This window comes from Micromys minutus, assembly GCF_963924665.1.
Source record: "Micromys minutus genome assembly, chromosome: 27".
NCBI classification, from domain to species: domain Eukaryota; kingdom Metazoa; phylum Chordata; class Mammalia; order Rodentia; family Muridae; genus Micromys; species Micromys minutus.
In genome coordinates this window covers 29258870-29277367 of record NC_137962.1, presented here as the reverse complement: position 1 = coordinate 29277367, position 18498 = coordinate 29258870, and the positions used below count along the sequence as shown (strand labels likewise).

The 18498-nt window shown below is 40.6% G+C and overlaps 1 protein-coding gene across 3 annotated transcripts in view; it reads right to left on the bottom strand.

Moving 5' to 3' along the window:
* Positions 1 to 9549: 9549 nt before the first annotated feature.
* CPNE8 (copine 8) overlaps positions 9550 to 18498 on the bottom strand; it is a 170195-nt gene continuing 161246 nt past the window's right edge. For 2 of the 3 annotated variants that reach the window (XM_080939761.1, XM_080939763.1), the window contains one exon: positions 9550 to 11283. In XM_080939761.1, coding sequence (XP_080795887.1) covers positions 11095 to 11283 — 189 coding nt within the window. In that variant the 3' untranslated portion in view covers positions 9550 to 11094. Of the gene's footprint in view, positions 11284 to 17679; positions 17796 to 18498 lie in introns of those variants that run through there. The other variant, XM_080939762.1, reaches the window with a different exon arrangement.

The following is an 18498-nucleotide window of genomic DNA, read 5'->3' as shown; positions in this document are numbered from 1 at the left end:
GTTAAAAGACTGGTAATCATAGCAGTTAAAATACTAATCAACTAACGAGTCAAAACGAGTGATGTGATGAATTTCAGAACTTACTGAGATGGTAGACATTACCTTATGATATAAGTAATTATTTCAACTTTTTTGGACAAAGGCCTAAGTTTTATTTTACAAGGATAATAAGGGCATCAGACTTAGCAAGCAAAACCACAGACTCTTCAGCTAAATGTGAATCTTAGCTAGAGACTCCATAACGTTCAATGTTCTTTATCGTGTACTGTATATTTGGAAGTGAAGTTTAATCAAGTTTGTATTTTATTTGGCAAACCTCTATGACTGAGGCACACTTTTACCATTGATAAGGGTTGTTGACCCTTATGTTGAGAACATAAATTTGGCAGCAAGCTTCCTGGGTTGTTTCTGAATGGAGCAGGTTGAATCCAAGCACATGCTAGCTATGGCTGTGTCTGGAGAAGCAGAAGTACTAAGTCCACTCAGTTCTGTACCTAAAAGACACAGAGTCGTGTGTTTCCCTGTGTTAAATATGGCTTTTCAGACTGCACCTTGCCCAGAGAGACTCCATGTTGCAAGGGTCATTGGCTCCATTTTGAGGCAAAGAATGACTCTGCCCCTGGATTGAAATATGAATAATGTGGCATTGCCTATCCAGCCCAGACTGATAAATGACTTATTCCTAGGAGTTGAACACCTGCCTCCCAGTACATTTGTTGGGGTGCCTGGAAAGTCAAGGAGTTTATTAAGATCATATGAGGAAAAGCAGGAGGAAGAACTTGGGGGCATAGTAAGTCACACTAAAGGATGTAACTCTCTCATCCAGACCTTGTGGAAATGCAAAGGGGATGACCTCACATGTCTTCTGACAATCCAGTGTGGACATCAGAGAACCATCAAGCTGAGAAATCCTGACTCTCCCAAGGACTTGAGTTTGGCTTGGACTCCTTAATGATAAGGTCCTAGAAATGTCATCTGCTATGACCATTCTTTTTCCCATTCACCCATCTGGACATACAGACCATCTAACCACCCACTGACACACCCGGAGCTGTCACCCTTCCAGCTGTGCACACCTGGAACTGCCCTTTACTGGGCTTTACTCCTTCCTCTCAACTCTGAGCCTGCAGCCTGAATGGACAACCTGTAGCCAGCAGCCTAAGCGGATTCTCCAGCTTGGTTTGAGTTGTTATCTCACCCCTACAAGGAATTCTCTACCCTTCCTAGCTCTAGCTTCATTGACAACTCTTTGAAATCTCTTGCTTTTGCAGCTCTTTGCCATTGGTCCCTAACTTGCATAGATAAATAAGAAAGGTGAACAGAGATAGAAAGACTGTTTCGGTTTGGGCACATACCATTACCAAAAGCCAGTTGAAGAAGGAAAGGTTTATTTCATCTTACACACGTTTGTACGCAACAACAATCCATCATGACTGGAAGCCAGGGAAGAAAGCAAAGACGGAATCTGGACGCAAGAGCTGATGCTAAGCCTGTGAAGGGATGCTGCTTACTGGCTTGCTCCTTGCGGCCTGACCAGCCTGCTTTTTTATACACTTCAGGACATGCCCAGTTATGTGCTAGGTCCTCCCGAATTTATCCATAATTAATAAAATAGTGCAGCAGACTTTCCTACAGGCCAGTCTTATGGTGGTAATTTATCAATTAAGATTCCCCTTTTCCATGTATGTCCAGCTGACAAAAACCAGCCCACAAAGATATGTTTATGGAGTGACAGGAAAAGATTAGTGACTATGATGGGAATAAAAGAGCCTTTGTTTACCTGGCCTTGTCTATCAAGGAAGATGGACATATCTGGCAAATTGCTGCCTATGAAACACAACTTAAAATGGGCTTTCTGTCAATGAACCCTTCTTTTACACTGATTCTCAGCATCAAACCATCCAGGGCAAAAACATCAGCTGTCCAAGAAAAAGCTGAAACTATTTCTATTCAGATTTAGAGGAAAGAGCAAGTGAGTGGCAAGAAAGCTGTGTTTCATGGAAGTATTTGACTTGAAGCATTGGGAAAAAAATCATAAAGTGGAGAGTCTGCGTGAAGTAGCTTTTCCTACGTGATTAAATACTAGCAGTCCTGATTACTTTGCTGCTTAGAAGAAACTGATCATGTGATGGGGGATGTGGGTAGGAATTAGAATATTTATTTGTCCCTTCTCAGAAAGTTTAATGGGATTTAGTTTTCAGTAGCATGCGTGTGGGTGGAATGCTGAGCTAAAATGTCACTGTATTAATACCCAAAGTCCTTTACACCACAGTTAAATCCATAGGCATTAATAACTTCAGCGTTGTTGCCAAGCAAAGGATGCAAAAATACATCAAAAATAATACACTTTGACACAGTAGGAGAGGAGAATGACCGAATCCTGTTATAAATACATTTGCAAAGTTTTAAGTCTTAGGATTGTGGCCCACATCATGTAGAGGCCACATACACGTATTTCCTTCAGGGCAGAGACAATAAAGAAACATGGGACATTTTCCTCCATGTCCTCAGGTTCCCGTGTCTCCTTTACTGGACCTGCTTTTAATGCCATCATAACACACTTTGTGGTGCAGACACACCAGTGAGGACATGTATCATCTGCTCCGTCTACACAGCCATCACACATCCGGAAGACCGAGATTGAACACCAAGCCAAGAATGTACCACATAAAATCTTGCTGTTTTCAGCTTTAAGCAAGGGTCTGTTTTTATTTTTATTTTTCTGAATGCAGCCTCTCATGTCATTCAGCACTGTCTGTTTTGTGTTGCTGTCTGTTTGGCATTTTGCTCATGAGAATTTCCAGCAGAGACATCATGGGATAAGTTGGCATCTGATGAAGGCCTTGGCCTAGTCTCTGCTCACACAGCCATTAGATTTTGTCAAAGCTTCCAGAGCTTTCCATCCTGCTCTCTGCCCAGCCTTTGGGTCATTTTACTGGCCATGTCTCCCAAAGAACAGGAGCAAAGGGATTAAAGTTGGGGAAAGTGAGGGATGAGTTTGTCCTTGTATATCTTTAATCCATTTTATTCTATTTTAACAGAGCAGGTTTGCCTACCATTAGCTTGAATGTGAGGCTCACAAAGCATGCCAGGTGTTGGTAAGGGGAGGCCTGACACTCACTCTTCACCCTCCATTAGCCTGGCACAAGACCTAGAAAGGATGAAGGTTGCTGTTAAGAGTAGTTTTAACATTCTCTCCTTCCTTTTTGGAAAATTGGCTTGCTTTATAGCTATGTACTAGCTGATTTTGTGTGTCATATTGGCACAAGTTAGAGTCATCAGGGAGAAAGGAATCTCAGTTAAGGAAAGGCCTCCATAAGATTCAGCTGTGAGGCATTTTCTCAACTAGCGATCAAGCAGGCCAGGTGTGGGTTGATGTCAATGTGATACATGATTTTTATTTATTTACATCCAAATGTTGCCCACTTCTGGGTCCCCCCTTCCCACAGTTTGTCACCCCACCTCTCCCTTTCCCTTCTCTGGAAAGATGCTTCCCCCAGAAGGCATCCCCCTTCCCTGGGGCATCAAGTCTTTTTAGGTGAGAGACCAGATCATTTGGGTTCAAACCCCATCTTAGGGAATCTGACCTAATGTTGAACTAAATATTAACTAACAAACCAGCACCTAACACTGGTTTCCAGGTTATTCCCCAACAAATCGGTACCTCCAGGTTACAAGCCTGCTCCTGACACTTCACTTCCTAACAACCCACCAATCAGGAAGAAAACAGAAGTTAAGTTTATAGATTGACTCCCAGCACCAGCCAATTATGTTAAAGGCTAAATCTCCCCCCCCCCCCCAGTCAAATGTATGCCAGGCTAGAAACCCCCTTGATTGTTTGCCTGCTTCTGTAAATGCTTGCCTGAAACTAGGCTTGGGCTCCACCTTCCAGTCCTGCTGTGTCAGGGTTGGTGGGAAGCCCAAGCTTTTGCTTGTAATAAAGAGACCCTAATGCAATTGCATTAGGATCAGCTCCTTGGTGGTCTTTTGGGGTTAACAAATGCTTCCTGGCACAACATAGGTTCATCCAGTCCCGCTGAAGCCATACAAGTTAGTCCTCTGCTAACAACTGGGCCATGTGTTTTATGCTAGAGATAGATGAGTGGGTAAATTTTGCGTGCTTCTTTCTTTCATAGATTTCATAAAGGAAACTGGGATGTAGACAATAAATGCAGGAGGAGAAAAGCAAGATGTGTTTGTTTCAGGTATCATCAGAGGAATCTCAAATGAGGGGTTAAGGTGCAAGGGAAGCTGGAGGTCAATGTAGTGATAACCAAAGTGTCAAGGACCAGCCTTGGCTTGGATAGGGGTCTGGGAGCAGTGAAACAAATAACATCAAATCCTGGCTAAAGACAGCTTTCCTGATTGTTCTCTCTTTGTGTTCTGCATGAAATAGTGTTCTTTTGCTATCCTAAAAACTCCTTGAATAACTCTCATCTCTTGCAGCTCAAAAGTCACTTTTTATTTACATACCAATTCAGTCATTACCTTAGGTTCCCTTTTGATTATCCCATGAATCAACATTCTGAGACCCTAGACCCTTGATTCTTAGAAAAAGACATCAAGCATAAGCACAGACAATAACATAGCTGGGTGGGACCCTGCCATGAAATTACCATTCCTACCACAGTTGGGTCTGGACCTAAACTCCCTCTGTCTTAGGCTGACATTGAACTCAAGAATTTGTCTGCCTTTGTAAGCATAAACAAAAAAATTATCTGGGTGGGATCTTGCCCTGTGATCATCACTCTCTCAATCTCTTTATCTCCTTCTTTAATATCTTTCTGACAAGCTGGTTCATAGTTGTAGCTGCCTATGTTGCTTTAGATCTGCAAAGCTCCTTATACATGTCATATTGCAGCCTTATATTTTGCATAATTGAGAAATTATAATTTTTTAACTCATGTTTTCATCATTCTTTCCCACAGACTTAAGGGTTGTCCTGAAGGTCACAAGATTCTACCATTTTGCTGAAACATTAATCAGCCTTACCCTCACCTACAGGACTTGTGATATCTCTGATTGGTGTGGAGTTATTAACGTTGGCAGAAATGACATTCCTCAAAGAAGGAACATGAAAATATGTACACTATTATACAAACAAGCCTCACACCCACAGCATCAGTCAACACTTGTGGAGGACCATGCCTTGCTCACTCTGTTCCAGGGGCAGGAACCATGTCATTCTGTCCCTGCCATGGCCAAGCAGGACTCAGCACCGAAGCAAAAGAGTTAGATAAATGGATCACAAGCCTGGTAGGTATAAGATCCCAAGTGAGAGCTATGAATCCTCATGAAAGGGATCTGTTTAAAATTCGAAGATCATTTGGAACAAAACAAATAGATAATCCATCAATTTGACTCGTTTGTTACCTAAGCAGCCAGTTTTTTTTTTTTTCTCAAACCACTTCATGAGTACTGAGAAATCACCTTGTGAATACCCACAAGATTACCAGGAATGTATGTTCAGTGGTGCTCTTTGTGAAGACTGGAGGTATAAGGACACATGCATGTAAACGTGAAGACCCTTCTTCATCTGTCATGTATCCTTTGAGTTTGGATATGAAAGAATGGTGACATGTCTGCGTTTGTAAATACAAAGCTGAGATTTTTCACTTATACAACCCTTTAGAGGGTGCTTCTCAAAGCTACGTTCTCAAGTTCATCCAGCAACCCCCATCTATCTGGGTCTTAAAAGAGTCATGCTTCAGAAATGCAAAATCTGTCTTTGAGAGGCTAGCATAAGAATTCTTTAAGAATCCTATAACATATTGTATCAAATGGATAATATTTCTAGACCATGGAGATGGAAACCCAGGTCTTTGACTACCGCTACATGGCATCTTGGTAAGCCACACTCTCTTACTGAAACTTGTAGGGCTATTGTAATCAGCCTATAAAGACATTAAACAGAATAAGTCAGTCTTTGGATTTATACTTAAAATCATTGATATAAAATACACCAAATGTCCTCACAAAAAAATGAATAAAAAATAAAATCAATTATAATTATTTATCTTTCAAGACTTCCACTTGGTCACTGATCTCAAGAGGCAGCTGATAAAAAAAATAGATTTAAAAATGTATATGCAGTCTCTGAACAAAGGAAAAGAAGGTTCTTCTGAGATGTTTACTGTGTCTTCTCATGTGAAAACGCTAAGTGATCTAAAGTTAGCTAAACCCCAAATATAGAATTTATTTCTTCTTATCACTGTCAATGATGGGTAAATAATTTTATTACTTTGGATATACTAAAATTTAAAAGGTGTTTTAAAGACTTGAAAATGTACTTAATATTTTATATTAAAGTTGTTTTGTGAATGTAACCATCAAATAATGGGAAAGACATAATTCCAACTAGATACCTCCCAGGAATGGCTGATATCTAATTGAGTTGTTGGTGAAAGGGGCCCTACAGAAACCCCAAAGAACCCATGCTTTTGGCAAAGCTATTGGTTGCTCTCCACAAAATGCTGCTAAGGCTCTGTTGCTGAAGACAGTTCTTTTACATCTTATCAAACATGGAGAAGTCAAGCTGATGCTTACCTAGATCCTCAACTCTATAGACTAGTCTTCATGGTACTGTAAGGTACTATGCATCCTACCAGAGTAGAAAGGTAAACACCAACTCAACTACAAGCCTCCTCCCATTTAAATGGTAAACTGCCTATAAGATATGCTGGTCCAATAGTGGCACCAAAATTATGGGAGCAACAAAACACTATTACCTTAGATCTAAGACCCAGTCCATGAGTTGAAACCCGTAACTGACACTGGTTGGGTAATCAAGAACATATATAGTTCATATAGTTTTCCCAAAAGTCCATAGACCTTTCAGAAAACCAAATATTACATTTCTGCTAAAGAAGAATAGTAATAATATAACTCCTAACAACATTCTGCTATATTCATAGACCAGTGTCTTGTTCAGCCATCATCAAAGAGGTTTCTTCCTGTAGTATAAGGAAACAAATATAGAAAACCACATTGGACCAAGTAAAGAGAGTAAAAGGCCTTGGAACACTCATTTCCAAATGGGATATCTCCATCACCTGCTTCCAAGGGTCAGGGATTTGATGTGGATGAGGAAGCAGGGAAACCTGTAAGACCCAATTGGGATGAAAGACACCAAGAAAAACCTCTAGAACAACAGGACTTAGGCACATGTAAACTCACAGAGATTGTGGCAGCATACACAGAGCCTGCCAAGATTCAAGCCAGATAGTTTCCCCATGCTGGGAGGGGAAGCAGACACAAGCCACTCTCCCTAACCTAGACGCTATCTCCGATTGCTAACTGCTTATAAAGGAAAAACTAGTTTTCCCCCTTCAGTGGACTTTGACCCAGTGTGCAAAGCACATTTAAAGGCTGGAGTTGTGCTGAGAGTGGAAGGCCAATACAAAACAGACTCAATGATATGTTTGGTTTCTTTTTCTCCTAAGTATTTAGCTTATACTTTATGGGTTTCTGATTTTGTGTCTTTATGAGATTTCTGCGTGTACAAATGTGTGAATCTTTGAATCTATATGTGTTACTTAGGCTTTTTTGTGCCCCACCCCCTTTTAGTTTATTTTGTATTGTTCAAGTTTGGTTTGCTTATGTTATTTTTTTCTTCTTCATTTTGTTTTTAGATGCCTGTTTGTCTTCTAATGTGATAGGGCAAGAAAGAGAATGGATTTGGTTGGGTGGGGAGAACCTAGGAGATGTTGGGAGAGGGAGGAAAAGACAAAAAGCTGTTTTCTGTGAAGTAGAAGACTTATCAAGGTGACCCTTTTTGTAAGCACAACTAAATCATTCTTAGAACTTATTAACTCATATCTTTTGAAAGGTGAGAAAGATGAGTGTCACTATTTTTAAGTCAGTTCTAAGCATCTCTCTTCATCTGCCCTCCTAAATTATAAGGTTAGTGCTATGTGTGCCTTCAACAGTGAACCTTATCTATAGGAAATAAACTTAGCTTAATCCATTATGAATGCCCAGCAGTCCTATTTTATGGAAATTAGATCAGTGAGCAACTTCCTGATGAGAGGATCATGCAATCCTGGCTGCTGTTGCTTTAGATTGAAATACACAGACTTTTGTGAGTTTGCATTTTCCATGGTCAAATGTCGAATGTCTCCAAAGCCAAGGAAATGAGTGCTGCACGGTAACTTGTTGGGACTGGTGGTGCGATGATGAGGAAGTGTAGGGTAGGCAAACCATTCCATGCCCCATTGATGTGTATAATCACAAATAAGATTCCCTACCCAGGGATTAAGATTCCAGACCCAGGCACACACCCTCCCCCCACCTCAAACCAATCTGCTTGCCTGCCTATTCACTAGCCACCCTCTCTATCGCAGTAACTGGGGACCAGTTGACCTCCTGGGAGCACCACCACAGGAAGCCTGGGAGACATCTCTCTGCAACCTGTACTGTCTGAGAAACACATGACATCCCATGAGCCTCATGTCAGGAAGGGACCCCGATAGCCAGTTTATCTGTGGCCTGAGAGCCACCTTGATTACCATACTTCCTAAGGGACATGTAGCATTAGTGACTTCCAACCCCATGCCTGGAGGGTCAGCCTAGCCTTTACTTGCTACACCTCTTCCATAGGATGGCTAGGTATCCTGAACTCTACCTCTAGGGAGTACCACCCATCCCAAAGTGACTGCCATTCAAGCCATATTCCCTAAGGAAAGGGTAATAAAATGCTCTAGTAAGTAGTTTATCAATGATATAACTTAATGGCGGAGGACAGCCACTAAGACTAGGAATCCAGACATACTGGATGGGTAAGGAAAAAGCACAGGCCTGTATAGTTTTAATACTCTTTCAGCGAGCAATAGAAATTGATGGCACAAAACTCGTGAGCCTGGATGGTAGAAATAATGGAACAGAAGCCTGAGAGTTCACTGTGCAGATAAAATGGTAAGGCTTTTAAGGCTAGCAGTTTGGCAATTCGGTTCCAACACTTCTCTCTCAGCGCACGCTCTTCTGGAGCTTCTTGTCTAAGGTACACATTGCCTTGATGTTCATTCAGTCTGTGCAGCTGCTGACACACATTTGAGTCCATGCAACATGGTCCTCAGATTTCCCACTGCACCATACCTACCAGCAACTCAAAAAATTAGGTAGTTATAGCAAATGTTTCACAAGGGCAGAGAGCTTGAGCCCGGCATTGAGTGAATCACTGTATTCTCTTGTGTATAAAGCCTTAATTCTCAATGAGGACACAAGACTTTCCCAATCTTACATGGAGACCCAAGGCTGTATATTTTCCCAAGTATTTTTCTCAGTCATGAGCACGATGCATTAGAGAGGTCATTTCATCCCTGGAATCTAGTCCCACGCTATGTGAGTGCGTTACCATTTAGACAAGAGACAAAGTAGATGCTTGACAAGAAGGCACACATATTGATCACATTTACTGTTGTCCTTTGAACTGAAGAATAAAGGGGAACAAAGGGGGAATCTGTTGGCTAATAAAATAGAGCAGCATACATGTTTAAGATCAGCAAAGGGAATTATGAGACTGTCACTCCCAGGTAATACACAGAAGACAGCTGCCATTTTAAAGGTTTTTAATAGGTACTTAAAAATGGACAATTCATATCACAGTCATGTAACTGTGATTCTGTTAGCTGTGAGGATTATGCATTTTTCCAGTAAAACAGTTTCATGCTTATAAAAGTCACCATAGGTCAGGTTGTGGCAAGAGCACACACAATAAGAATAATCCAAGTAGCAAAGAGGGGGAGGCAGAGAGGTTAGAAAGCAGTCACACTGTTGACACACACACACACACACACACACACACACACACACACACACACAAAACCCCCAACAAATACACATTTCTGTATTTTAAAGGCAATTCACAATCATTTCCAGGAATTCTGTGAGAATTTAAGGCCATTTGTTCTAAAGAAATGTAGACATAACTTCACAAAACTGGAATTCGTATAAAAACTGTACATTGAAAACTATTTCAGAGTTCGTTGTAAGCAGGCAGATCAGGGGAGAGGGGTGAGCTCATCTCACAAACAGGCAGGTCAGGGCACAGAAATGAGTTTATTTCACAAATGTGTTGTGTGCTAAGTCACAGGGTCATGTACAGTGAACTGAGAATTCACAAGAGACTTCAGCCTGTGCAACCCACAAGGCAAGGTGGAAGTGTGAGAACATACATCCCAAGCAAGAGAGCCAGTATCCCTTTGAATCAAAATATCTAGACAGGATACAACGTAGTACAAAGTTCAACACACCTGCTACATGGTTTGGAGTTATGGTCTTGGTTTTACTCATTGAATAATAGCTTTAGAAGGATTGTAGTTTTTATACAAGGTGCATTCTGTGCATTAACAGTTCACTATGTTGCCTGTTCATTGCTCCTAGTTTGCATCAGGAAAGATAAATGGACTGCAGTTAAATTTAAACCCAAAGTCCATGGGGGAAAAATGCATATTACAGAGCCATATCTGTTTATAAGTTGAGACTCCCACTATTGGCCAAAACCGATGATGGATATTAATCACTAAGTAGATTCCTACCTCCTCCTCTTCCCTTATTCTTACTGTGAGCGTCCAGACAGTCATTCAAAGAGATATTGCTCCGGTGTTGATAGCTATTGCAATTTAGAAGACAAAGGATTCAATATTCAAAACTCATTCTTAAGAACGGTTATAAAAGTATTGAAATTTAAAAAGTAGTAATGTGTAAACATTGGCACAGAGACTGCTGGCCTATATATGTAGCAGTCAGGGACAACATCTGTGTTAAAAATGTCGCTTGTGCTTTTTCCCAATAATACATTGGAAATTTACTATTTTGTCGAGAACGAAACAAAAAAAAAAATTCAAAAATTAGAGACGACATCTCTACTTTGCTTCAAGCATTTAGACAATTTCCCGGTTGCTCATGCAACAACCATATTTACAGTTTTGGTTTAGGAAGAGAATTAAATTTTTGGATCCAAGAAAGCACATCATCCAGTACTGCTGAAACCAAACTGAGAAAGTCTCGTTTCCCTGGTTCGTAGCAGAGCACCAGGAGCGAAGCACGGGCTTAGCCGTTCTGACTGGCGTGAGGGACATCAGCATCCGGATGTGGTCATATTTGCGTCTGCAGCACATGCGTAGGAGGGGTGTACGGCGGAGGTGCGGGCGATGGCTTAATTCCTCTGGCTCTCATGTAGGAGAGGAACTGCTCCGGGATCTCAGCTAAGACATCTTTGGCCAGTCTAGCCATACTGAGTATGTGGTTTCCACTTCTGTCAATATAGTCCCTGAATGGCACAAACTAGAAGAAAGGAAAAAAAAATTATTTTACAGCTTTCAGCTATTACTGTAACAGACATAAAACCAGCACATACAAATATGTTTTTTAATATTTTACTTTTAAGAGTGGTTTTTAGAGACAGGATCTCACTAGATAGCTTGGATTTGGGATAGCAGGTGTGTGTTACCATGTCTGGCTTACTTTCAGATTCAGCTACCAATTTTGACTCTACCTAGAGCCATCTGAGGGATTCCCAAGTGAGGGAATATCCAAAGAAGATGTCTGTAAAGGAAATTCTTGATTGATGATTGATGTGGTTGGACCCATCCCACCATGGGTGATACCATTCCTAGGTTGTATGGGAAAGCTAGCTGAGTGACCCAGACACAGAGCCAGCAAACAAAATTCCTGTTTGGGTTCCTGGCCTGACTTCCATCAGTGATGAAACTGACCCAAAATTATAAACCAAATAAATCCTCTCCTCCTCATATTGCTTTGAGTCAAGAGTATTTTATCATAGCAACAAGGAGCATCACAAGTGCCCAGAATAACACTATGATCAATACACACCCTACCTTTAAAATATATTTGTCACTGCAGCTGACCATTACAACAATGAGATCTTCAATGCAATGTTCTCATTACGCTGTGTCTTGCTTTGGGGCACTTCCTAGCTGATGCCCACCCTCAGGGGGCATTTACCTTCTGTGGAGCCTGTTTTCCTGTCAAGCTGTGCTAGTACATGCTTAGTGCAGTTTTGACATAAAAGTTAACTGATGTAGAATACGGGACAAATCTTACAGGCTTCCACATAGAAAATAGCACACACGATTAAGGAGCCCTAGTCACATTCTATTTAATTGTTATGAGAATACCACACCATGACTATTGAATAGGAAAAACACACAGTACCTATGGTGGGAACTTGGACCCCAGTACAAAGAGGCAGTATGTTGTATGTAATACATGTGTAATTAGTGAAGGCAAAAGGTCTCAGCATGAGATGTTGGAATCGTTATAATTATTTTCATATTTAAATGTCATTGCTTTGCCTTTAGCAACTACACTGCAGCTCTTATCAGTTCTATGCCCTGTGCTCTGCCAAGGGACCGTGTGGGTTCATTGTCATCTGGAACGGTAACTTAGCTAACACGCACAGTAGTGCTGAGCATAGCAGTTCAATTTCTCTATAAGGAATAATTCTGGAAGCAACTTGGGAAAGATTGAAAGAATTCAGGATGTGGCTAGTTTACAAGCACATCAATCTTTGGGCCTTAAAATAAAAAGGAGAGGGAAGACATGGATTTAGGATGTAGAATAATTTCTGCATCTAGGCCCTGAAAGTTTACGTAAATGTCTTTTGTCAGAGAGACTAAGAACATATCTTTTTCATGTGGTAATGTAACTGTGACAAATTTATTCTGAAAACTTGCTTTGGGTGGAAGCCATTATTAAAAATGTACTTCAAGAAGCCGACTGTTATTTGTGCTCTTGAAAGAATCCAGCTGCTACAAGGCAAACAAATTAAAACTAGAGGAAGCGAAATGGCAGGTGTAATTTGGATGGAGTGTTTGCTCTGTTCTTCTGAAGCCTCTTCCTCAGCCTTCAGGCATGCAATAGACAGGAGAAGGGACAGCCCACCCCTGAGGCTTCTAAGCCAGGACAGGAGAAAGCTCACAGGATGTACAGCCTTCAGGTGAGGAGACGATGGGAGGAGATGACTTGTTGTAAAGTCATATTACTTCACTAAAGCCAAGATGACACTGTGAACAAAAACTTGGAGGTGCAAAGAAACAAGGTAAATTCTGTTTTTACCTCATTTAACCTAAATAATTCAAAGAATTTAATTTTTTAATTAAAAAAGACTTTTTAAGCCTTTTTAGCAAGCACTGTAAGCTAGGCTTAATCTTCCTTCCTTCCTTCCTTCTTTCCTTCCTTCCTTCCTTCCTTCCTTCCTTCCTTCCTTTTTTTTCCCTTTCTCTTTGAAGATAAAAATGTTTTTATTAGCATGGGCTTTCTTATGCGTGTTCTATTTGTTATATATGTATAGATGTGCATACAACTTAATTCAGCACATGCTCTAATGGCACTGTTTTCCTACTTCTACGTTATTAAACAACATTTTTTTTTCTCATTCAATGTGTCCCAATTACTGTGTTCTCTCCCTCAGCTCCCCCTCACTCTTACCCACCTCTCCTCATGAACTCACAGAGACTCCGGACATATGCGTGGAGCTTGCATGGGCCTATACCAGGTGGTGTCTTAGAGAAGAAAGAAGACAAGGACAAAGGTTTCCATCTTTAACCTAGAAGCTATCCTTAATTTGCTAACCACTTGCAGGCAAAAACTTTGTTTTCCTCAAGGGCATCTTACTGGGGAAACAAACTATGCTTAAGTGTAAGCTGCGTGCCCAGCAGTAGATGGCCCACAGAAAATTAATGCAAAGATGTCTTTGGTTCTTTGTTTCATAATATTTTGTCAGGGCTTTTTTCTTTTAATTTTATCCTTTTAATTTTGTAATTATACACACACACACACACACACACACACACACACACACACACACACACACTTCTACAGGTTCCTTCCATATATATTTTGGCTTCCGGTTTTATATTTTTATGGGCTTCCAGTTTTGTATTTTCTGAGCATGCAAACAAATGGGTTTCTGTATCTAATATTAGTTTCTTCTGTATTTCCTTAGGCTCTTTCCTTTCAGCTTGTTTTCGAGGACTTTGCTCTATTCTGCAAGTATCAGAATTAAAAATCACCATACCCAGAGTTCTTGTCCTCTTCTGAGCCTGTTAATAAACATGGACTAGCACGACAACAAAACAAACCTAGGGCTTTTAATCCCTGGGGGAGGTAGTCACTATTTCTAACTCAAGTTTGTGAGACAGCCAGTCCCTTTGACATGCCACCTGAGCCCCAGTGGAGAGCCCTGTCACAGAAAGTCATTGTTACCAACAGGTTTTTACTCATCACAGAAGTGTGTTGAGAGTAGGAAAAAAAGTTGAGAACTTCCTACTTGGCATTTGATCTTCAATCCTGCTGCCAGGTCCACTGTCAGCGAGCAGGGAAAAGCCAACAACTCCCTGCTGTCATTACCTCTTGTCACATCAACTTGACAGCTCTCAGGGCAAAACAGTCTTCAGTCGCTTTGCACATGTCCTCCAACCCTGACAATTTTCCACTCAGATCACCCTTTATTCTGTAACTCATTCCTGAACACTGCAGCTAGGGACATTTGGTTATAAAAATAAATAATCCATCACCAGTCTCCCATATGGTGAAGGCATCTTGTCATCTCCGAACTCGGTCTCTTAAACAAGTTAAGAAGAAAGCACTATCCACAGTGCGCTGACTTAACCTATCAATACAGCAAATACGGTGGATGTAGTCTGCTCAGCTGAAACCATGGCATGCATGGGGTCCCACGTCTCTTTTCAATTCTTCCCCTATGTAATGTCCCCGGTGTAAAGGGACATTCTTCATGGGTGCTCTGATGGGTGCTTTTGCCTATCTCTGAAAACAAATTTGAATGTATCCAGGCAAATTGGCTTTGAGTTGCTGTTTACTCAGTTGTGTTTGATTTTCCTACAGTGCAGAACTCCATTAGTGAGTTTTCAAGTCTAAGACTTCAAGGCTATTATGTTCCTCCTAATGGAAAATATACATATAAGTGTTTTCTTTTAAGGACAAGATAGGCTGGCCGGCAAGTGCAAGCGGTCAGGAAGTGTGGCCCTGCATTAAATGCAACGGCCAAGCCAGAGCACAAGAAACATCTTTGCATATACTGGCCTAAGAAAATAAACACCATGAGACCTCATCTTGCTTACTGTAAATACAAGATGGAGTCTTCCGGTAAACAGGATACAGTCCTACAGAAGATGGTCAAATCAAGGTACAGATACTATAAAATAAAGCCATGCAAAATGCCTTCCCATCAAATGGTGCCAGTATGGTAATTGGCAAGTACCTGCCCTACTATTAATGTACTGGTACCAAGCAAGGAGATGTTTTCTGCTTAGGGATTAAGTATAATACAAGTGTCTTATCCTTACCTTGATTTGACCGAAGAGGAAACTGGAGCTTTGAAAGTTTAACTTAGCAAGGGCAAATAGTGACCAGCACCAGCACCAGACATGTCAGAGTCCACAGTTACGTGTGGGAAGATGGTGGATAATCTTTAGAATTTTAGATTAGGTAGAGCGATATAATAGAAGGCAAGTTTTGGAATGAGAAGTTGATTTGTAGTCAGAATAACTCTATGGGGCTTAGTTAACTCTCCATCTTGGGGCATAGTTGTTTTACATGTAAGGGAGTAGAGTGAAAGAAACGGGGAGGGACACAATTCAAGCCAGAGGACTTCTGCCCGCACCAGTGAAAAGTGACCCGGGTTCATGACAAGGTAGACTAGAAGGAAGCATTGTGAAAATAAAGGCTGCAATGACAGATAGAATGTGGTTTTGAACGCGCTTAGCAAATGAAGAAGACTGAAGTCAGGCTGCAGAGATGTTTATGTGGCCCAGAGGACCTGAAAGAATTGTCTAAGGCATTTTAGGATCGCGCACTCTCTGGCTTCTGCTCCTCATTAGCTGGGGATTATGGGCAAGAAGTAACTGAGTTGAAATTTACTTTAAGGAAATACAGTAATCAAGTGCCCGTCATAATGTTAACTGATGGCATGCATACTGACTGTCTTAGCCTGCCTTGCACACAGAGCGTGTAACAGGCTCAAATATTCTGTGCAAATGCAGAAACTGCTTGATACCTGACAATCAAAGCAAACCAAACCATACAACAACAACTCCCCCTATACTCCTACCCCCAACTTCCAGCAGGATATCAGCTACATTCTTGAAAATACAGTTTTCATTTTTCCAACCTGAGAGACCTGAGGATTTATTGGTAACATGTCTAATAACCTGATTAGCTTCAGAGTAAAATAGGTCACAAGAAAACCGGAGCCTACACAGCATCTATTCTGTCTTCTGATGCTATTTTACTGGCTTGTCCGGACATACTCTTTTGTACGATGGAAGATACAAAATATTACCCTGCTGTCTGCGACACCCAATCTACAGATATTTCAGCAGAACATGGAGAACTTTGATGATAGAGCCCTAATGTGACTCTAGGAGGTAAGAAGAGATGATTCATGGATATGAATGAAATGTACACGGCCATGTTGCTCCTGCTTTGCAAGGGTGAATTTAGGAACTTGTCTGTGGAATTAGGAGAGTGTCTAAAGTCCCCTCCTTGTATTCAGAAATGTAAGAGAAGATGTTTTCATCCAGGGGCCTCTTAATTCCATGGTGCACGTCAATTTCTTAGACTCTAAGACTCCTTCATCCTTACAGTTGGGGATCATGTGGCAGATCTTGAGTGTTTCCCTGTCTCTCCGGGTGTGTTTGAGTTCTCTGGAAGTCCCAGTATCACAGTCATGATAGACTTGCCTCAGAAACTACGGTTTTGAAAGAAGAGATTTCCCTATCTATGTTAACTTGTCTCTGAAAGAACTTAGGCCAATGGGTCACAGAGTTTTCTGCATGCCACAACCTCAAGGAAAAAAATCAAAAACAAGAGAGCTTGGACTCTGCAGACTATAGAAGAGGCTAGAAGGGCAGACCGACTGTGCTTTCGTGGACCAGCTGGGCCCAGTCTCTGTTAGTATCCCCCACCAAGAGACATGGCGGTCCACATTTTCCCACATGTCAATCGGTATGTCTTTGTGTTAGCAGCATAATATAATGGTCCTTTCAAAAGAAGCCTTGGCGAGGTGAGCAACCTTGATTCCTCCAGGGTAATGTTGTGTTGCTTCTCTCAAACACTCATTTGGATGGAACGGAGCCATGAGATTCCCTTGTTGCATTGTCATGGCAACAGAGCATATCCCAGGGTCCTTCGCACAAGAGTTTCCTTTCAGTGATTTGATTTTTGGAAAGTGTGGGCTGGACATTATGTGGAGCTTTTAGATGAAGTAAAATAACTTGGACCCATGATTAGATGGATGAGGTCAAGCTGAATAATTATGTGTCTAATTGTGGAGACGAGCACCAATAACTTCAATAGATGGGATCCCCGTGGCCTCTTCCTCAGCTACATTTGGCTGAATTGTTTACTGTATGTGTTTGTGCTTTTGACATGTGCCTTGCAGAGAAGTTTCAGTCGTATTTCCTTATCTTTTAGAACAACTATTGTGGAACCGTTTCTGTGTTAAGGCGTAATTTTGTTGATTTTTGGAGGAGTAATTTATAGTTCTTTCAATATTAGTATTTCTAATTAGTATTACTAATGATTAGTACTATTATTTCTTCAATGCATTGCTACAAATCAAACTTAGTGGAGTTTAGCATGAAGTTCTATATCACAGAGAAACATGATCTCTTTATTTATCAACATGGCACTTTCTCCCCGTAATCACTCAGTCATTGTTTTCTCTGTCTACTCCTGGAATGTACTTCTGGGATGAATTTTCTGTACATGGTCTCAAATCACATCAGAAGGCTGCTTGTCGCTCAGAGGGTAGTCTGTCAAAGTTATCACAAGTTAGAATTTGCACCCAATTCTATAGGATGCCAAGTTATATATTTTTAACAGTAGTTACATTAATTTATAACAGTAGTTACAGAAAATGATTTAGAAATGATATTGATGCCCATTGCTTGTGTCCATAAAATGTGCATACCATGTCCTTAAACGGACTGAGATTTTTGAACTGTTGGCTACTTAAAAAGGTGTTCGTCACAAAGTTCCTCCTCTTTTGCATCTTAAAAGACACACACTTTTAAAGTAAAGCATGCATAGATTTGGTTGAACTCACTCTCTTGTTTCAGTGAGAATTTTTAACTGTTTTCTTCTTGCTCCCCAAACAGCAGGCAGTATTTAGTTAAGTATTTGGCTCAAACATTTTTTCACATGTAAAATTTGTAGATGATATATTATTTATTTGCCACGTATCATAAATGCATTTATGTGCAGTTCATTTTATATACAGTTTTAACACATGTTTGTACTTTTCTAACCCTACTCTGAGAAAATTCTAAGAATGGTTATAACATTCTAAATGTTTTATTAAACAGTGTATATATATTTGTATATATATATATATCATGTTTTTAAATATTCCATCTACATGAAGACTAATACGTTTATAGCTTTCTGTTTCATTAAATGTCATGATAAAAATTTCTCCAAAGAGTAGATTAGAAAAAGATAATTATTGATACTTGC